Raw genomic sequence first — 22,443 nt, 5'->3', positions numbered from 1 at the left:
TCTCTACTATCTTGAAATGAAATGCAATCCACCTGTGTTTGTATATTTGTTGTTTCTTCTTCTTCCTCTTCCTCCTCCTCCTCTTCTTCCTCTTCCTCCTCTTCCTCTTCCTCCTCCTCTTCCTCTTCCTCCTCCTCTTCTTCCTCTTCCTCCTCTTCCTCTTCCTCCTCCTCCTCCTCCTTCTCCTCCTCCTCCTTCTTTTTTTAAGACATTGTTTCTCTGTGTGGCTCTGGCTGTCCTGGAACTCTTTCTGTAGACCAAGCTGTCTTTGACCTCAGAGATCTGCCTGCTTCTGCCTCCAAAGTGCTGGGATTAAAGGCATATGCCACCACTCCTGGCTCAAATTTGTATATTTATAAGGAGAAATAAAATAAAGACTAACAAAATAATGTGTCCTGCTATGTAAATAGTTAGGCATGACTAGACTGGATGTCATAATTATGCAAACCCATAGAGCCACTGTGAGAAGGAGGAGCAATCACAGGGTGGTAGGTCTGCTGGGTTGGGAACTTGATATAGTTAGTGCTGTGACTTTAGTTGACCCAGCTTTATGAAATATTGACAAACTTTAGTCAGGTTCTCAAAGTCTTCCCTTAACTTGACAACAACAACAAAGTTAGCACTGTTAGGACTGTAAAAACAAGTCACCCATGGTTTGGTTCTAAACTGAGCCGATTAGAAACAGGTTTTTACCTTCACAGCAGATCTTGAAGGACACGTAAAACTTGTGTTTCTTTTGGAATAAGTTTTTCTCTTGTGGAAATGTCCCCTGTGGGAGGTCTGGAATTTCATTTCCTTCTAATTAAGTCTCCATCATGCACTGCAACATGGAGACAAACAAAAATAGCAGCATGGATTTCCAGGGCAACCTTCAATATTGGTATTGTTCTCTTTGGGAACTCCTCTTGTAATTAGCTTGTAGTCTGAACATTATAAATCCTGCAAGAGTCACGGAGACTTGCAGTTTCTGAGTCGCAAATACTCTGGACACATGGGATTCTATCACGGACTTTCCTTTTCTCATCTAAAAATCGAATTTCCTGTTGTCTTTGTCTCTTAATGCAATGTTTGATTTTCCTTTATCACATGCCAGTTTCTGCTTATTGTACATCATTGCTAATTTCCATCTGTGAGAACAGAAAAACATCACAGCCAGCGTTGTGAACTAACGTTCTTCGTGTTCCTGGTTGGCAGTAGAAGAAGAACATAGAAAGAATGGTTATCATTCAAGAAACTGGTGGACAGTTAAATTTAGTGTGCCACTGAGGTCCTGACCAAGGCATTTGCTGAGTGAGGTGCCAGTGTGTGTCAGTTCACAGGGAGCCTTTAACAGCCTCTCTGGGGGGCTTGGACTTAAAGCCTGTGGAAAGAGTGCAGGCAGCAGAGCCTGGGGAATGTTTTCAAAACCTGCTTTTTATCATCATGGTTAGAAGAAATGGAATAGACTGACACTTTCTTCAAAAATGAAGCAGTTTCAAATAGTTTGATCACGTTCTATATTTATGACTAAATGGTCTGATTTGACTTTTGAATGGCCAAAAAAAAAAAAAAGGAAAAGAACTTTTTTTAATTCACTGAAGCCAATGGAAAGATAAACACATTGCATGGAATGATCCAGAATAGAACGAAAGAAGATTTTCTCCCAGTATCTATTTATTATTTAGACAGATCAATATTAATTATGTTAAAGACCAGAAGTTTCTTTTGACGAGAATTCTCTAAATGTTAGCTGCCTAACCGGTAATTGATTCACTTTCTGAAGTGTATTTTGGCCGCCAGGTGGCCCAGCTGATCACATCGAGAGGTTTTCAGAGGAGGATAATGGATTGATTAAAACCTACTTTTACAATCGTCTGCCCCATATGGTCTCTGCCATACCTTGTTGAATACTCTCGTTCAATGGGTCACTTGGTTCATGCAAAGGTACAATCTCTTTGGCCCATTGACACTGTGTGGTCCCCTTCTGCCCACGCAGTCTTTCCCTGGGGACATCTTTTAAACTTCTAGACTTTTATAACCAAAGAAAACTCTTTCAGCTCAGTCGTGGTTCTCCCTTCAGTTTATTTCAATTTTTAAAAATTCTTCTCTCTCTAAGCGTCCTGACTGCAGTTTGCCCTCTCTCTCTTCTTCCCAGTTCTCCCCTCCAAGTCTCCCAGTTCCACTCCTCTGTTTCCTGTCAGAAAAGAGCAGGGATATCAACCAACCACAGCATAACAAGGTACAATAAGAGTAGACACAAATTCTCATATCAAGACTGGATGAGGTAACCCAGTGGGAGGAAAGGGCTCCTAAGTGCCAGCCAAAGAGTCAGGGACACCCTCCACTCCCATTAGTCACACAAGAACACCGAGATACACAGCTATGACATATATGCAGAGGACCTGGTGCAGACTCATGCAGGCTCCGTGGTTGTAGCTCCAATCTCTGTGAGCCCCTATGAGCCCCATTTAGTTGATTCTGTGGGCCATGCTCTTATGGTTTTCTCGACCCCTCTGACACCTCCCTCTCTTCAGCAGGGTTCCCTGAGCTCCGCCTAATGTTTGCCTGTGGGTCTCTACATCGGCTCCCATTGGTTGCTGGATAAAGCCTCTCTGATGACGATTGGGCTAGGTGCTAATCTATTAGTGTACCATGTTGTATGTAGTAGGGCCGCATTCCGTTTAGTTTTCCCCACCTAGCTCTATTCTGCTAAGCCACTGGCCTAAACAGCGTCTTTATTCATTAACCAATAAAAAGAACACATATACAGAAGGACTTCCCACCCCAGTAGCAGAGTAACTCAGTGTTTAAAGATAACAGCATTGTAGTTTCTCATCAGAATGAAGAACTCTGCATTGGTCTGCTTAACCTACTTTCATTCCAAGACCAGATGGAAGTAAGCATCTTAGCACATCTTAGGCAGTGTATAGCAATCCACATCCCCAAGGATGGCAATGACAGCCATGGGATGCTGTGTTGCATCATTTGTTGATGTTTCTTTGATGCATTAGAATTTTTAGTAGGGGAATATATTTTGCTAAACAGGTTGTGTATGGTCTTGTGTTTTTCAAACTAATTTGACAGCAAAACAGTGAACTTTTTGAATACCTTGTGCATGTTGGTGATTGACAGTTGCCAGTTCAGTACTCCTTCCTGCACAACAGGCTTTTTTGCTCCGCTAAGTCAGATTTTAATATCATGCCTTCAGGTAAGTACTGGTGTTAGGTAGCTGCCCGCAAGGCCATTCGAGCTGTAAATGGAAGCAGAGTCCAGTCTGATGAGCAGCCTTCCTGGAATAGAATCCTGGGATTTAATATTTAGTAGCATATGTCTTCCTTTCTCCCAGATGAGAATTATGGAAGTCATTATGCCCTGTTTCTGCCTTGCTTATAAAGCAACTTAAATAAATGTACAAACATGGCAGTCACTTAGTGTTCATGCTGCGCGTGCCAAGGGGTTTACTATCCTTGTTTATGTGTGGGAAGTTTGTTTTAAATTCCAGGTCATGAACCTTGCTCTCTCTCTCTCTAATGTTAGGATGCTTTCTAGTGTCTGGATTACTGAGGAAAGGAAATGCACTGTCTTTTGTTAATTACTTAGGCATGTGTCTAGCACATTCTAGAATGCTAAGTGGGTGTCAGAGGACTTGCCTCAATCACACCAGTGATTTTTAACATTTTATGTCTGCTGTCACAACCTATTTCTTTTTCAACTTTCATTTTTCTTTTCCAAAAGATAAGGTTTCATGCAGCGCAAGTTGACTTGAACTTATTATATAGTCAAGGATGACCTTGAACTCCTAATCCTTCTTCCTCAGCCTCCTGAGGAATTACAGGCACGCCATCTCTTTTTCTTCTTTTTTCCTCCTTCTTATCTTTTTTGATGGCACTAGGCCTTGAACCACAGCTTCCGCACTCTATTGCTGAGCTCTGTGCCCAGCTCTTCTCATACTTCTCTGCATGGATCCAGCTCAGATGCGAGCGAGGTATAAACAGCGGATGGAAGGATTACAAAGAACACTAAGCAGGATCATGATAATCAGTGCGAGCAGCTCTGCGTGGAGTTCATGGCAGAAATGAGAGACTCGTTAAACAGTGTTTCCCAAGCCTAGGTTGCTAGGGGCTGGCCAGGCGAACACCGGAAGGCTCACTTGAACAGAAATATGAGTCAGGTGTATAATTTTTATGAAGTAAGAATATATGGAGCATCAAGCATGTCAGCAATAGAACATACGAGACTTGCTCTAGCCGTTACCCTCTCCTCAGGGATTGAATCCTTCCCTCTAGTCCACTCACATCTAGATATGAGACCAGCCCGCTGCTCACACTCATGTCTAGATATGAGACCAGCCCGCTGCTCACACTCACATCTAGATATGAGACCAGCCCACTGCTCACACTCATGTCTACATAGGTGACTAGCCTGCTGCTGCTCACACTCATGTCTAGATATGAGACCAGCCCGCTGCTCACACTCATGTCTAGATATGAGACCAGCCCGCTGCTCACACTCATGTCTAGTTGTGACTAGCCCATTGTTCATACTCATGTCTAGATGTGAGACCAGCCCGCTGCTCACACTTACGTCTGGATATGAGACCAGCTGCTCACACTCATGTCTAGATATGAGACCAGCCCGCTGCTCACACTTACGTCTGGATATGAGACCAGCTGCTCACACTCACGTCTGGATATGAGACCAGCTGCTCACACTCATGTCTAGATGTGAGACCAGCCCGCTGCTCACACTCACATCTGGATATGAGACCAGCTGCTCACACTCACATCTAGATATGAGACCAGCCCGCTGCTCACACTCATGTCTAGATATGAGACCAGCCTGCTGCTCACACTCATGTCTAGATATGAGACCAGCCCGCTGCTCACACTCATGTCTAGATGTGACTAGCCCATTGTTCATACTCATATCTAGATATGAGACCAGCCCGCTGCTCACACTCACATCTGGATATGAGACCAGCCCGCTGCTCACACTTACGTCTGGATATGAGACCAGCTGCTCACACTCACATCTGGATATGAGACCAGCTGCTCACACTCACATCTAGATATGAGACCAGCCCGCTGCTCACACTCACATCTGGATATGAGACCAACCCTCTGCTCACACTCATGTCTAGATTGGCGACCAACCCTCTGCTCACACTCACGTCTAGATTGGCGACCAACCCTCTGCTCACACTCATGTCTAGATTGGCGACCAACCCTCTGCTCACACTCATGTCTAGATTGGCGACCAGCCCTCTGCTCACACTCATGTCTAGATTGGCGACCAACCCTCTGCTCACACTCACGTCTAGATTGGCGACCAGCCCTCTGCTTTTCCCAACCTCGTCATGCAGTTAGTCTCACAAGTGTGCTGATCAGAAAACTTACCTTCCCAGCTACATGCTTTTTCAAATGCAAAGGCTCTGTTATAATTAAGCCAGGGCAGCTGTATGACCGTGTACACTCTTTAGCAAACTGCATATTATGCGTTAGTGCCTTTCATACAGTCTTCATAGTTTTGCGTCTGTTAGCCCTCCTGGTATTCCTGACTTTTTTACAGCAAGGTGGAAACTCAGAATGTTCGTTTCCCTGTTTTGATTTCCCTTAGCCACATGTTTTATTTTCTGGCTCTAAGTAATATTTTTATTTGTGAGTCTGTTCTTTTTTGGGGGTTGGGGAAGTCTTGGTTTTGGTGTTTTGAGACAGGGTTTCTTTGTGTAGCCTTGTTTTTTTCTGGAACTCACTCTGTAGACCAGGCTGGCCTTCAACTTACAGAGATCCACCTGTTTAGGTGTGCGCCACCACTGTCTGAGTGACATTTTCATTAAAAAAAAAACTATCTTGTATATGGCTAAATATGAAGTTTAAGCACTAAGAAAAACCCACTGGTTTTTATTATGGGTTGTAACCCATAATAACAAGAGGGTTATTATGGTAATAACCAGAGGGCAAATGAAAGGACAAGGTGAAACTGAGGTATTGATGCCTTAATCTGGTACCTACTTGACAAAGACTAAATTCTGGATCATTTGCCATAATTACATAATGAGTTTTGTATTTTACAGATATATTTAGGCTTTTGAAATTAAATTAAGGTTGATGATTCTTGTTGTTCAGGATTGGCTTAAGTGAAAGTTAACTTCTGTCTTCTATGTCCTTCCCTACTCTTGTTTTCTAGAAAAAAGCTTGGCCGGACCACAAGCGGGAGTGTAGATGTCTTAAAAGCTGCAAGCCCAGATATCCCCCTGACTCCGTGAGACTTCTGGGGAGAGTTATCGTCAAACTTGTGAGTACACAGCCCACGAGAGAAGCCTGGATTTAATTTGATAAAAGTGATTGCTGATCCTATCTGTATTTAAGACAGACTGAATTTGTGTTAGGTGGAGGGTGGATTGTCCCAGGCAGTATGGTAAGACAAGAAACCCGTGTTCCTTGAAACTCTGTCATTGACTTGATGACCATGGCTGTACGGCTCCTGTCTATAGAGATTTTGTAATCTCTCTCTTGAGTAGAGTTTTGAAGTAACGGATATTACAAGCTAGTACTTACTGAGTTTTCTTTGTCATTTTTTTCCTGTGAATACACTGCATGCCTTTTCTGTCTTTTCAAGTGCGGACATAATTAGATAGTAATATATTTAATTGACAATCCTTTTTTCTTTTGTAGAGCCAGAATTTGTGATTCTGTTGTCCTTTCCGCTGTAACACAGTGGAGTCTAAAATCCTGATCTGAGGGCTCTTTTAGATTATTCCACTAGGTTGTGGTGTAAATGACTCAGGTTACTGCAGGCTCCAATTTGGTCCCTTCATTTACTAATTGACTGTGGATTTTTCGTTCCCTTTTCTCCACTCTGAACTTTGATAGAGGCTTTGAGAATGTGAAAGTATGAGAACTTCTTGTAAAGAGTTCTTTACTTAGAGATAAAACTGCTTTGGTGATGTTGCAAGGCAGCTTTTAAGTTGTTACTAACTAACTCCAAGAAAAACTGAAGAGGCCTGGAGAAAGGACTCTGTGTTTAGTGGTACTGGCTGCAAGCTGAGGGCCTGAGTTCTGTTTCTGGAACCCATGTGATGGAAGGAGAGAACTGGCTTCTTAAGTTATTCACTGAGACACACACACACACACTAAGTTCATGAATAAATAAATGTTTTTAAGAAGCTATGAAAATGGCATATAGAAAATAATATTTTAAAAAATCTCGTTGTAGCTGGGTATGATAATATACACCTTTAATCCCAGTACTCAGGAGGCTGAGGCAGGTGGATTGCTGTGCGTTGGAGCCCCACTTGGTCTACAGACTAATTTTCAGGACAGTCAGAGCTACATAGTGATGTAGTAGTGTATCATGTCTGAAAACAAACACAAAAATTTCATCCAGTTATCCAAGTATGGACAAATATACTTATTTATGTATTGGAGCGGTCACCTTTATCTTCTCTTTCCCCTTCTCAGATGGACGAGAAGCCCTCAGAGTCAGAGAGACTCTACTCATTCTACGATCTGGAGTCCAGTAAGTGATTACTCATGACTATCTTTAAACCTATCATTTGCCGACTGAACTTCCCTCCTTCCCTCTCCCTATCCCGCTCCTCCCATTGTCTCCTCTCCCCAGAGGTTCAGTCCTGGCACTCAGCCTTTGGGCCACAACCATCAGAAACCAACTCCCATGGTCATAGAAACTGAGAAAATGCTCAGTAGTAAAATGACAGCTATGAGGTAGCAATGAAAATGGTGTTATGGTTAGGGTCACCGACGTATGAGGAACTGTGTTGAAGGGTTGCAGTGTTAGGAGGGTTGAGAACCTTGCAGGTCTAGGGCCTCACTCATGGTAGGCATACCCTTAGCCACTGAGTGACCTCCACATACTGCTTTGACGACTTGACTTTTCTGTGTTTATCACGTTAAACAGACCTGAAGAAGTCTTTGCTTTGATAAACAGCTAACACATAAGTTTGTCTAGCTGATTCTAGGGTAGGTTGGGAACACATAAGTTTATAAAGATCTACAGTAGGCATAGTCATGTAATTGCGCAGATGGACTCATCTTCATAGGGAAACTGTCCAGGTCTAGTAAGGTGAGCATCCAAACTGCCTAGGCTCCCCCAAAGCCAGTATGTGCAGTAGGATCAAAAACCCATTGCCATTGTTCGTGAGTTCTCAGTAGTCCTCATTGTCCGCTGTGTTCAGCGAGTCCGGTTTTATCCCATGCTTTTTCAGACCCAGGCCAGCTGGCCTTGGTGAGTTCCCAATAGAACATCCCCATTGTCTCAGTGTGTGGGTGCACCCCTCGCAGTCCTGAGTTCCTTGCTCGTGCTCTCTCTCCTTCTGCTCCTGATTTGGACCTTAAGATTTCAGTCCGGTGCTCCAATGTGGGTCTCTGTCTCTGTCTCCTTTCATCGCCTGATGAAGGTTAATATTCAGGAGGATGCCTATATGTTTTTCCTTGGGTTCACCTTCTTATTTAGCTTCCCTAGGATTGCGAATTATAGGCTCAATGTCCTTTATTTAGGGCTAGAAACCAAATATGAGTGAGTACATCCCATGTTCCTCTTTTTGGGTCTGGCTTACCTCACTCGGGATAGTGTTTTCTATTTCCATCCATTTGTATGCAAAATTCAAGAAGTCCTTGGTTTTTACTGCTGAGTAGTACTCTAATATGTATACATTCCATACTTTCTTCATCCATTCTTCCATTGAAGGGCATCTAGGTTGTTTCCAGGTTCTGGCTATTACAAACAATGCTGCTATGAACATAGTTGAGCATATACTTTTGTTGTATGATAGGGCCTCTCTTGGGTATATTCCCAAGAGTGGTATTGCTGGGTCCAGGGGTAGGTTGATCCCGAATTTCCTAAGAAACCGCCACACTGCTTTCCAGAGTGGTTGCACAAGTTTGCATTCCCACCAGCAATGAATGGAACCTTTCTCCACAACTTCTCCAGCAAAGGCTATCATTGGTGTTTTTTATTTTAGCCATTCTGACAGGTGTAAGATGGTATCTTAAAGTTGTCTTGATTTGCATTTCCCTGATCGCTAAGGAAGTTGAGCATGACCTTAAGTGTCTTTTGGCCATTTGAAGTTCTTCTGTTGAGAATTCTCTGTTCAGCTCAGTGCCCCATTTTATAATTGGGTTGATTAGCCTTTTACGGTCTAGTTTCTTGAGTTCTTTATATATTTTGGAGATCAGACCTTTGTCAGTTGAGGGGTTGGTGAAGATCTTCTCCCAGTCAGTGGGTTGCCTTTTTGTCTTAGTGACAGTGTCCTTTGCTTTACAGAAGCTTCTCAGTCTCAGGAGGTCCCATTTATTCAATGATGCCCTAGTGTCTGTGCTGCTGGGGTTATATGTAGGAAGTGGTCTCCTGTGCCCATGTGTTGTAGAGTACTTCCCACTTTCTCTTTTATCAGTGAACCCCTCTCTTCTGCCGGAAGCCTAGAGCAGGGAGTTGTCAGCCAAGCAGTCCCTCTTCTGGTATCTGGCTGGATTGTGCTTGTCTATGTGAGGCTCTTTTGGGCATGTAGTGATCACTCTGCGAATGCTCCACCTAGAAGGACTCCTCTTCAGGAGGCGTTGCTCCAGTCACAACCACTCCAGACACCATGCACTGGCCTGAGAAGACAGGAGCACGAGCCAAGCCTTGGTGAACTTCAGATGACTCTGCTGCCTCTATTGTTCAAGATGGGAGTGGGAACATCACTTTATGAACTCAGAAAGAAGCTGTTTGATTTTTCGAACTAAAAAACTGTTCTTTGATTAGTACAAATACAACCCTTCATTTGCATGCCCTACTTCCTCTATTCCTGGCTCTATCATTATTAGGCTGGTCACCTAGTTTTCAAGTCAACGTGATGACTCCCTCCTGAGCTGAGTGGTTTTTTAACAGTTAACCCAATAAAAAGCTTCTCCTAAAGGGACTTCTCTCACCTACCTGTGATTTTTTTTTTTATATCATTGATAGAGTGGTGGTCTGGACTGGTAACACAGGGGAAGTCAATGGTAGTGGAACAGTACCTGTGAAGGATGGCTGAAGAGTGTCTGGCTCAGGGTACAGAGTAGAAGCAGTCTAATGGTTGGAGAAGCGAAGACTTGAGAAGTCAGTGGGCAAGAGGCTAGGGCCTTGGTCGCTGGAAGGGTTCCTAGGAGTTGCCGCACCTTGAAGATAGAAGGCTTCTACATCCAAGGTGCTTGAGAGCTAGGATGCTAGCGCTGGCGTCCTGATACCCGAGGCTCAAGCTGTCATGCTCAGCTGGTGCCGAACTGCTGCCAGCTGCTGCTGTCACAGGTGTTGCTTAGAGCCACGGGCTTCAGTCGCCACCTTGTGTCAGTTTGGTCGCACTTGGAGTCCAGGGCTCCATGCCTCTGAGTCCCCTACCCACTGCGCTGTCTTTAGCTTCTAAGGTCTCCATTTATGCACTTCTAGGTTTTATGAATGGAAGCCGTGATCTTTTGAATCTATCAATCCAACCCATAATCCTTTGCCGTACAAGGGAGTACTCATGATTTCCTCCTGAGCAGGACCGAGGGATCTCACTCAGTGTGTTAGTAACATAGCTGTTAGTCTAAGTGACAACATTTGTCTTCTGTTTCGCCTCCCTTTATCCCCTTCTTCCCTTTCTTGGTTTGCTCTCCATGTTAGCAAAGAGTGACAGCAAAAAGTGTCACCCCAGGGAATGCCTTGGTGTCGTCAGCCCTTTAGATGCTAAGAAAAGCTGCAGATACAGATGACTCAGGCTCTGACAGTGGTGAGCATTGTTCTTTTCCTGAGCTACCGTGGTGGTTGCCGGCTGCCATGGGTGCCCTATGGCTTCCCAGGTGTGGGTGTCAAGTACAGTCAGGTTTCTTTTGCTTCTGTGCAGCCAAGGGTCCTCTTCACTGAGGGTGTAAGTGGTTCTAGTCTGAAACTAGCCAGAACACATAGACTACATTGGTCACACTGTTTACCACTTCTGTATAGAGATGAATGAGAAGATGATCTCTAGATTTTCAGTTCTAGGACCTCAAGTGTCAATGGTAATAAATTATTATTTAAGAAATCATGGGCTAATTATTCTGTTGGACAAATAATTGGAAGAAAATATGCACACCTGACATGAGGAGGAGCGTTAGTTCAATCTGATGTGTCTTTTCAAGTTTTAATAGAGAACTAATTAGTCATTTTTCTTTGCAGTACTGCTGTGTAATTAACACCGTTTGCCGTGAATTTGACTATTAGCATTAGCTCTGCCAGGAGCAAACCATTGCATTGCCTTTGGTGAAATGCTCTCAGATGTTATTAATGTGATAGTGCACTCTTAGCCTTAATGTGTCATTTGCAATGGCATATAATTTAAATGTGGTATGATAATTTAAGATAATGCTCAAGGAATCCATACTGGCTTTAGGAAAATCTCTTTTTATGTGTTTTTTGGGAAAATGTAATCGACACATAAAGTATCTAAACAAATTTATGGTGTCCAGTCTATGTATATAATATGTAACAGTAAAATCGGGGTAGTTAGCATTACCATTTCAAAAAGTCTATCATTGTGTATATTGGGAACCTTTTGGAAGTTGAAATGTTTCAGTAGAGTAATTCAGCATAAATATATAATAAGTAATGAAAATAATCAGAATGACAGGTGTTTTATGTCAGAAGTGTGTCATGATTTTGTGTTGGAAACCCTTTGACTATTTTGATCTGGTAAGGGCTTAAGCCTGTATGCTATGGAATAAGCAGTATGGATTCCTCCCAGCTAGCTGTATTTTGGTACATCACCTAACCTCTCTTCCCTCTGATCTCGCTGTCTTTTCTCGCATTCAGTGATCACCGTTTCACTGTTTTGTTTGAGATCCACTTATTTCCAGACTACATTTGTCAACTCAATTCAGTCACCCGAGAGGAGAAGGCTCAGATGAGAACTGCTTAGATCTGGTGGGTGTGTGAACAGTTCTGCGTGGGATCATTTAGTTACTAGTGCATGTAGGAGAGCCCAGCCCATTCTGTAGGGTATTTCATTTGTGTTTTAATAAATAAAGCTTGCCTGAAGATCAGATGGTAAAACAGCCCTGCTGGTCAGCCTTACAGACCAGGCAGTGGTGACACACACCTTTAATCCCAGTAGCCACACTAGTTGCTTTAGAAACTGGGCGGTGCACACCTTTAATCCCAGGCCTAGGGAGGAAATAAGACAAAAGGAGACAGCTCACAGACACAGTCTCATTCTGAGATTACTGGAGGCAGGATCGCCATTTTGGATTGAGGTCGAGGTAAGAGCCATGGCTGGCTGCTTTGCTTTTCAGGTCTTCAGGTCAAACCCCAGTTTCTCTCGCTGAGCTTTTTTTATTAATTGTTCTTCACCATTCCTTGAGCAAGTGGTCCTGGGCTGTATAGGACAACTAGGTAAGCCTGTGTCTGTGAGTGCGCCAGAGAGAGAGTCACCAAACAGTGTCCATCCATGGCTTCTGTTCCTTCTGGGCCTTCAGTTCCGCCCCGACCTCCCTCAGTGACTGACCTGAAACTGTAAGCCAGATGAACCCTTTCTTCTCCTAAGTTGCTTTTGGTCAGTGTTTTATCACAGCAGCAGAAAGGAAGCTAGGCAACCTTTTATAACTTCCTCCAGTGAATGGGGATGTGCGACATTTGTCTTCCTGTGCCTGGCTGATTTCACTCAACACTGTCATCTCCAATCTTGTCCCACTATTTTTTTGAATGCCTTGATAGTATAGATGTGCCTTATTTTCTTTTCCATTCTTCCTCATTCCTTGTTTTGAGTATTGTATGCAGAGCTGCAGTAAATTTGACATAGCACTGTTCTCCACACTGTCTGCACAGCATTGTCGAGGAGTTTGCCCGCGTTTCTGCATCTGTGCCAGGATTTATTATTTTATGCTTTTGGATAATAACCATTCTAGCCAGAGTGAGATGACATCTCATTGTTTTAGTTTAGTGTAATTAGCGCTGTGGAATATTTTGTCATGCGTCCGATCATCGTTTGTTTATCTTTTGAGAGCGTGTACTTCCCTTCATCATTTCATATTGCTATTGAGTTCATTTTTTGTCGCCGTCTTGTTTATTTATTTATTTTTTGTTTTTACTTTCTAATCGAAGTTTCTGCTCCCTCCCTTCTTCCCGATTCCTCCCCCACTGTCCCTCCTCTCCCAGCTACTGAGTTATTTTGAATTCTGTATGTAGTCTAAATATTAGTCCCTTGTGATGAATGACTTGCTGGTTTTCGTCTGTTATGTAGGTTGTCTCTGCTGTACTGATTGTATTTTTTTTTTTTAATTATTTTTGTTTTTTTGAGACAGGATTTCTCTGTAGCTTTGGTGCCTATCCTGGAACTAGCTCTTGTGGACCAGGCTGGCCTCGAACCCATAGAGATCCACCTGCCTCTGCCTCCCAAGTGCTGGGATTAAAGGTGTGCGCCACCCCGCCCGGCCTGATTGTATTCTTTATGCAGATATTTTGATTATTGTTTATTGGGTCTTGTTTTTTAATTTCTGTTTCTCTTAGTAGTATTTTGTGGTTATAGTCAAAAGCTTTGTGCTCAGATCAATGTCCTAAACCTTTTATTTTATGTTTGTTCATTAAACGTTTCATGGTTTTGGTCATATATTTATGTTTTTGATACGTTTAATATTGCCTTTGTATATGAAGAGAAATAGAGTTCTAGTTTCGTTCTTCTATACATGGATATCTACTTTCCTGACACGATTTATTGAAGGTGCCATCTTTTCTTTTAATGTGTATTTGTAGCAACTTTGCCGAGAGTCATGTGGTGTGGGCACAGATGATTTCTGGCCTCTGTGCTCTGGTGCAGTGATGGGCAGGTCTGCTGTCATGTCCATGGCATGTTCTTCAGCGATGATGGACTTGTAGCATGTTTCTCACATGAGATATGTCATGTTTCTATCGTCGCTACTCTGGGTGGCGTAGGCTTTCCAAATGTTTCTCCTGTTCTTGGGAAGGTTGTCATTGTTGATCTCTAGGAATCACATTGAATTCTTTAGTCACCTGGGAGAGTGTGGACGTCTTAACAATGTTAATTGTTCTAACTCATGCACATGGGCTGTTTTCTTTAATGTTTATGTTCTTTCTCCGTCCATCCGGCCGTCCCTCTCTCCCTCCCTCCTTCCTCTCTTCCCTTCTTCCTCCCTCCCTCTCTTCCTCCTCTTTAGCTTCTTTCATCAGAATTTTGTAGTTGCAGAGGGTTTCGCTCCTCTGGTTAAATCTCTTCCTGCTAGTCTCATTTTAGGGTCACAATTGTGACGCACATTATTTTGTTTATTTTGTCATTAAGTTTGCCATTAATGTATATAAAGTCTAGCCGGGTGGTGGTGGCGCATGCCTTTAATCAATCCCAGCACTCTGGAGGCAGAGGCAGGCAGATCTCTGTGAGTTCAAGGCCAGCCTGGTCTACAGAGAGAGTGCTAGGACAGAGAAACCCTTTCTTAAAGAAGAAAAAAAAATCTTAGTAACTTTTATGCTGGTTTTGTACCCTGGAACATTACAGAATTATTTTATTTTATGCTAGTTTTGTATTCTAGAACATTACAGAATTACTATCAGCTTTAGCTCTTTTCTTATGTCTGGTGTCTTTCTCTTTAACCCCAATGTAAGGAGAAGCAGCATAGCCTTCCATCCCTGTCTCTGTTTGTCCAACCTGGGCAGATTTTTGTTATGGTACACATTTTGTCTGACAAACTTCGATTGTTTAAACTTCATATTAACTTCGGATATCTAATTTTCTGCCTTTTTAACCTTTCAGATAATACTGTTTATGAGTCAGTTGTGACCTACTCATGAATTATTATGGGGAAAAGTCAGTTTAAATTCACTGCTTTAATTAGGATTTATGACGGTACAGCCGTGCTCTGTGATGTACAAAATCTGGTAACGCACAGCTGGTTTGGGTTGCTGTACTTTTAGAGCCCGTCTGTGCATTTATTTATTTATTTGTTTGCCTGTTCGTTCGATAGCTCTGTGATCTGTTTTGTAGATAAAGCTGGATAGAATTTAACCGATATGATGTGTTTCATGATTTGTAGTTGTCAGGATAGATTGCATGTCAGGAAAGATCTTGTTTAATAGCCGTCATTGCACACCTGAAAATTATCCATGATGTCCACTTGGTGATTATACTCTTTATTCTCTTTACAAAAAAGATATTGACAAACTCACCGAAGATAAGAAAGAGGGCCTGAAGCAACTTGCAATGACATTCCAGCATTTCATGAGAGAAGAGATTCAGGATGCTTCTCAACTGCCGCCATCTTTTGACCTTTTTGAAGCCTTTGCAAAAGTAAGTTTGAAGATTCATCTCTGTGTTCGTGCTATGAGTCAGTCCTTTACTCTTTGCTATCTGCAAACATGTCTAGAGCCTCCATGGTACATTGAAGACTGTTAGAAACGCGATGGTACACTGTGGACGGTTAATGCCTGGTATCACTGCCTGTCTAAACGAGCAGGCAATGAAGGAATTCAGTATTACCTGGACCGAAAAGGGTCTTTTCTGCTTTTCCAATAATGGTGTTGGAGACATCTATTTTGGAGAATTCACTGTCTTTTCTCAAAAGAGCACCACATATCTATTTCATTACTTTCTACTGAAGAATTTCATTTTATTGTTGGACTTATTTTTAATGTTGGTTGTTTTAGTCAAGTGAAAAAAATCTATTGGAATTCCTTTAAATAATTTGAAAACACATCAGTTTCTGACTTAAAATAATTTAAAGATCAGATTAGTGGAATCTGAGGTTAAAGAAAGAGAACAGACTTACTTAGTGTTCATCTGTGCTGTGTTAGTGGGAGTCACACGAAGTGTCCTGATTGAGAATGAGCCTGCACATTTGCTTTGGCCCAGGCAGCAAGGATGCAGTGGACGGGGCGCGCATGCCCGGCACCACCCACACTGCTCTGGGGACGGCGCATGCCCGGCACCACCCACACTGCTCTGGGGACGGCACACGCCCGGCACTACCCACACTGCTCTGGGTCTGCTGGCTTTGTCCATTTCTTTTTAATGGTCGTCATGTTTTACGTTGGAAGATGACTTTGCCATTTACCTTGAAATTTGTAAAACACGGATTTTATAACATCCCCCAGTTATTTTAAAGTATACGTTCGAAATTACCTATCTGGTGAACTTAAATGTGATTATTTTGATTGCTAGAGATTTATTCTTGTTTTTCCCTACAAGATTATTTTTATTTTTCAAGTCTGTCCTGTGCTTTTCTGATAATACAATCTTAGCATTATATTCCGGTTTGTCTATAATTTGAAGTTGGTTTGAAATGTGGTGGCTGCTCCCTGCTTATTTATTTCATGCGTTCTTGAAAAGTTACAGTCTCTTGTAGTTCCATAGGTACAGTCACACAGCCTCTCGTACGTAGTTCCATAGGTACAGTCACACAGCCTCTCGTACGTAGTTCCATAGGTACAGTCACACAGCCTCTCGTACGTAGTTCCATAGGTACAGTGCACACAGCCTCTCGTACGTAGTTCCATAGGTACAGTCACACAGCCTCTCGTACGTAGTTCCATAGGTACAGTCACACAGCCTCTCGTACGTAGTTCCATAGGTACAGTCACACAGCCTCTCGTACGTAGTTCCATAGGTACAGTCACACAGCCTCTCGTACGTAGTTCCATAGGTACAGTCACACAGCCTCTCGTACGTAGTTCCATAGGTACAGTCACACAGCCTCTCGTACGTAGTTCCATAGGTACAGTCACACAGCCTCTCGTACGTAGTTCCATAGGTACGGTCACACAGCCTCTCGTACGTAGTTCCATAGGTACAGTCACACAGCTTTTCGTACATAGTTCCATAGATACAGTCACACAGTCTCTCGTACGTAGTTCCATAGGTACAGTCACACAGCCTCTCGTACGTAGTTCCATAGGTACAGTCACACAGCCTCTCGTACGTAGTTCCATAGGTACAGTCACACAGCCTCTCGTACGTAGTTCCATAGGTACAGTCACACAGCCTCTCGTACGTAGTTCCATAGGTACAGTCACACAGCCTCTCGTACGTAGTTCCATAGGTACAGTCACACAGCCTCTCGTACGTAGTTCCATAGGTACGGTCACACAGCCTCTCGTACGTAGTTCCATAGGTACAGTCACACAGCTTTTCGTACATAGTTCCATAGATACAGTCACACAGTCTCTCGTACGTAGTTCCATAGGTACAGTGCACACAGCCTCTCGTACGTAGTTCCATAGGTACAGTCACACAGCCTCTCGTACGTAGTTCCATAGGTACAGTCACACAGCCTCTCGTACGTAGTTCCATAGGTACAGTCACACAGCCTCTCGTCCGTAGTTCCATAGGTACAGTCACACAGCTTTTCGTACATAGTTCCATAGGTACAGTCACACAGCCTCTCGTACGTAGTTCCATAGGTACAGTCACACAGCCTCTCATACGTAGTTCCATAGGTACAGTCACACAGCCTCTCGTACGTAGTTCCATAGGTACAGTCACACAGCCTCTCGTACGTAGTTCCATAGGTACAGTCACACAGCCTTTTGTACATAGTTCCATAGGTACAGTCACACAGCCTCTCGTACGTAGTTCCATAGGTACAGTCACAGCCTCTCGTACGTAGTTCCATAGGTACAGTCACAGCCTCTCGTACGTAGTTCCATAGGTACAGTCACACAGCCTCTCGTACGTAGTTCCATATGTACGGTCACACAGCCTCTCGTACGTAGTTCCATAGGTACAGTCACAGCCTCTCGTACGTAGTTCCATAGGTACAGTCACACAGCCTCTCGTACGTAGTTCCATAGGTACAGTGCACACAGCCTCTCGTACGTAGTTCCATAGGTACAGTGCACACAGCCTCTCGTACGTAGTTCCATAGGTACAGTGCACACAGCCTCTCGTACGTAGTTCCATAGGTACAGTCACACAGCCTCTCGTACGTAGTTCCATAGGTACGGTCACACAGCCTCTCGTACGTAGTTCCATAGGTACGGTCACACAGCCTCTCGTACGTAGTTCCATAGGTACAGTCACACAGCCTCTCGTACGTAGTTCCATAGGTACAGTCACACAGCCTCTCGTATGTAGTTCCATAGGTACAGTCACACAGCCTCTCGTACATAGTTCCATAGGTACAGTCACACAGCCTCCTCCGTGTGAAGCACTGAAAATGCGTGCGGTGTCTGGTGCTTTGTCTCTCACCCCAGCAGTGCCGCTGTTCTATGGTGTCATTGCTGCTATTGAAAAAAATCTTCCAAACAAGCGTAATTACAGTGTATATTCACATACAATATCTTCAGACATTGCTCAACCTAAAACGTGAGTGGATGCCTTGTTCCTGTTGTTTATTGTTAAACGTCTTCAATGGCGTTTGTCTTGTGGAACTCTTTCCGTGTCAGGCATGAGAAGCATTCTGGCCTTGCAGTGGAAGTGGGTAGATGTTTGGATAAATTTTGAATAATAAGCAGTCCTCCTTCCCACACACTTGTAGTCGTGCTTGCTATAAAATGGAGCATTTCGGACCGGGGAGAGGTCTCAGGTGCAAAAGTGCTGACCGCACAGGCGGATACTGTAGACTTCCCACCCCCGGCACCCATGTAAAGGCTGGCTGTGGGGGTGCACGCTTGCAACCCTAGAGTGCATAAGAAATGTCATAAGCTGGTCCATGGGGCTCCCTGGCCCACCAGTCACTTGTCCAGTCAGGAAGTCCCAGGTCTCAGTGAAAGTCTGTCTCCAAAAACCGAGATGAGTGGTTCCCACGGAGTGAGAGAGGAACACACAGCCGCACAAGTGCACACGTATGTGCGCACACACCTGCACAAGTGCACACATGTAAACATATATATCATCGAGATTTTAGAGTCTAGTTGAACTCAGACATGTACTTGTCCCAAGCTGTCTTTAGTAGAAGTCAGAGGAAAACAGATAATTAGCTGGACTCCCGTGCTCCTTGCCAGTGTCATCAGGTACTATTTCGTCACTTGTGGATATTTTTCTGCTTATAAATTTATCTGTAGAAGACATCACTCTCTCGTTTTCCCTCCTCAGGAAAATGATCTTAAGCTAATCAATGTCCTCCAGACCACAGAGAGGCCCGGAGTACTGAGTGTATAGGAACGCGCAGGCCTCTTCAGCACCGCGTGGGTGGAAGGCACTGGCAGAGGACCTTTCCACTCTTCTAGCTCATACCCACTTTATCGTCATTTTACAGTCACCCAGAGAGAGGAAACGGGTGGCACCATGCACATGCTTTCTAGTAGGCTGCTCCTGCGTGCCATATGTGAATTGTTCATACATGACTTTCACATGTGGTCCTCCTCCTTGGTCTGTGAAATGGGGCTTTCCCTGGCCTCAAGGAAAAGACTGTGTGTTCTGGGTTGGTTTTGGTCTCTTTTATATTCATTTATGTAATATGTCAGCATTAGACTCAATTCACTTTTGTTTTAGCCTGAGTCTTTTTGGTAGGAGTGAATCTTGTTTGTTCAAGCTGGGCCCAGTCAAGGACACAGTGAATCATCCTCAAAGCTGTCTCTATTGGTGGCCTTAGCTGCTGGACCCTCTGGTGGAGGGTGGAACCCTCTGGAGTTTCCAGTGGAAGAGTAACGGCTCCTCTACTAGACCAGGTTCTTAGAATGCTTCTAAAGTTGTAGTTTTTGCCCAGCAAAATTTCTGCCAACACTCTACAGACCTCTCTGCGTGGGTATTTGGTGGGTCACAGTCTCAAGGACTTCTTAGCATTGGCATTGGGTTTGCTTTTATCACCCCCACATAAGCGAACAGCAGTTGACGTGTAGATCCCAGGAATTTTTCATGTGCTGTAGGCAACGAATTTGTTGTTTTGTTGTAAAGCTGAGCACCACGAGATATATTGGAAAGAATCCCCCCACCCCCATCCCAAGCGCAGCTATCACGGAGGCCTCTCACTGGGAATTAGAAATTGACCAGAATTTGAGAAGCTCTGTCTGCAGATTGTCTGCAGTGGTGTTGAGAGGCTGGTGGGGAGTGTGGTGCTCTCATTGGCTACCCAGTGGGGCATCCACGAGAAAAGACTGAGAAGTTCAGTGTGTGGAAGATAGGTTCAGTCGTGTGGTTCTTCCTGTCAGAGTTTGAACGAAAGCTGGATGCTTCCCGTTCCCATTTCTGATGACCTGCCCTGGCCTCCAGAAGTCCCACACAAGAAGAAATGATGCCACGAGATCTGGTGGATGAGAAAGAGAGAGAGAGAGAGGGGAACCATTCACAAACCCTTTAATTGTGTGCTAATGCCTTCTTCTAAAACTTAAAGTCTATGTTCTTGGGGGCTATAAAACTCTGAAATTCGAGGAAGGGGGGCAGTGGTGACTGCCTCTGCCTCTGAGAATAACAGAGGCAGCCGATGGGCTGGAGGTGGTGGAGATGTCAGTGAGGGAGCTTAGAGGAGATGATTAGTCACGTGCTCATTAGCTCCCCCTTTGCCTCCTCCCTGTGAGCCCTCCCCTCCTCCTCCCGTACCACACATTTGCTCTTCTGCTTTTACTTTCTTATGAAGTTTCTAGTTAGGTGTTGAGGTGGATTCATCTAGGAAGGGCAAATAAAGATTGCTCTAATGAAGTCTTCAGGTCGAGTCCTGAAGCAAATGAAGACATTTGCTCCAAATGCAGAGAAAGAGTGTATAGTAATTCTAGTTATTGACTTACAAGATCAGAAAAGCACAGCTAGTGAACCCCGATTCATTTGCTTAGTTAAAAATAGTATTTTTTTTATGTGTTTGGGTCTTGCTTTCATGTAATTAAGTGCGCCTCATGTGTGCTGTGCCCACACTGGCCAAAGAGAGCACTGTATCCGTTGGAATTTAAGGCACATACAGTTGTTAACAGCCTTTGGGTGCTGAGACTCAAACCCGGGTCCTCTGGAAGAACAGCTGAGACATCTCTGCAACCTCCAGAGGACAGACTTAAATGGCTGCTGTGTGGTGTGACAGTGAAGTCGTTTTCTCAAAGCCGGAAGTGAAATTCTTCTGGTCTGTATTCTTTTATCTGTGCATTGTATGTACACACTCAGACACACATACAAATGCACAGATAGACAAATACAGATAGGAGAATTTCACTTTCTCTCTTTGAGAAAATACATGTGTGTGTGTGTGTTCACATGTGAATAGGATGTTAGTATCTCCTTTGTGTGTAAAAGTGAGGACTAACTAAGTTGCTTGGTAGAGTAGCTGGCGCATTCCTATGAACATCTACTGCTGTGCTCTGCCCCCCTGCATTATTGGTATTTGAGGATAAAATGTCAGCGTTTTATGCCTCCCAGTGCTGTCGTTCAGCCTTGAGCACAGACTGCGACTGGTTGTAAACCTGACTTTCAGACGGTTGCTCACTGTTGTGCTCAGAGTCAGTGTCTCTTGAGATGCCGTCAATTACCTGTCTTCCTGAGAAGAAATTTTGCGGCCAGAAAATAGTATCTCTACCCTCATAAGGTACTTTTGTTTCAGTCCACAGCTATTGTGGCAAAAATCCCCTTCTGCCTTCGCTTGTAGCCGCTCACTTGACTCCTGAGTGTTTCCTGCAGGTCGTGTAAAAAGGAGGTGATGGATGAATTCTATTTCGCAGTTGGACCTGAAGAGGAGGAGAAAGCTAAATTACAAGTGTTTTCGTTATCATTACTTTCTGAAATGGACTGCACCGTGTAATATTTCTATTCACCATAATTGTTAGAATGGTTGTGATTAGGCTAAGTATAATTTTAGCGCACAGCTTTTGAGGTTTTTATAATAAATGCACAGAAAATATGTGTTTAGGGGTTAATATAGGGCTCTGGAAAAAGACAACTACCTTTTACTCTAGATGATCACTTTTCTAAATGTGAATTCTGACTGATTAGAAACACAATAAGATCAGAGCAATAAAGAAGAAACTGAGCAAGTTGCACAGAATATTTCAGAAATAGACATTAAATTGGAAGCAGCAGAATAACAGTGACCTTCCCAACCACAAAACATGTGTCTTTGTGTGTTCCCAGGGCTCTGCAGCGCTGTTTGATTTCACAGTGTTGTGCCGTTGGCATGGAGGGTTTTGATTAGAAATTCCACATCTGTTTGAGAAGATATCCCCTCCCCTTTTTCTTTCAAACTAAATAATAATTCTTCTGGTTCCATTTTATTCTTTAAGGCACATATGCATTCTTAACTGTACCTTTTAATTTAATAAAGCGTAATTTTTAATGCATGTAGCACATTTGCAGTGCAGGCTGGTTGTGTGCATTTGAAAGCACACATTAGAAGGTGACTCTTTTGCTTTGGGATACTGAACTTATATTCTGTTTCATTATGAGCAAATTCTTTTTATTTTCAATTGGAGAATCCAGGATGTGTTATAACAAGAATCTTATGACTTAATAAGATGAGAAGTGATATTGATTAGAGGTTTTGAGGGACAGTAGAGATAAGGCCAAATAAAACAGGTATTGAATTCAGAATCATAACTTGCATTTAGCTGGCGTGCACT

At 43.4% G+C, this 22,443-nt stretch overlaps 1 protein-coding gene across 1 annotated transcript in view; it reads left to right on the top strand.

Annotated features, from left to right (window-relative positions):
* The window catches only part of Smyd3 (SET and MYND domain containing 3), a 556,763-nt gene that overhangs the window by 105,307 nt on the left and 429,013 nt on the right, over positions 1-22,443 (top strand). Inside the window, exons 3-5 of the mRNA XM_075989284.1 lie at positions 6,166-6,273; positions 7,440-7,497; positions 15,129-15,265. Of these exons, the coding sequence (XP_075845399.1) occupies positions 6,166-6,273; positions 7,440-7,497; positions 15,129-15,265 (303 nt within the window). The remainder of the gene's footprint in view (positions 1-6,165; positions 6,274-7,439; positions 7,498-15,128; positions 15,266-22,443) is intronic.

Source organism: Microtus pennsylvanicus, chromosome 10 (assembly GCF_037038515.1).
Source record: "Microtus pennsylvanicus isolate mMicPen1 chromosome 10, mMicPen1.hap1, whole genome shotgun sequence".
NCBI classification, from domain to species: Eukaryota; Metazoa; Chordata; class Mammalia; order Rodentia; family Cricetidae; genus Microtus; species Microtus pennsylvanicus.
Note: the sequence above shows the minus strand (reverse complement) of the source record. Positions and strands in the feature narration are given on the sequence as shown.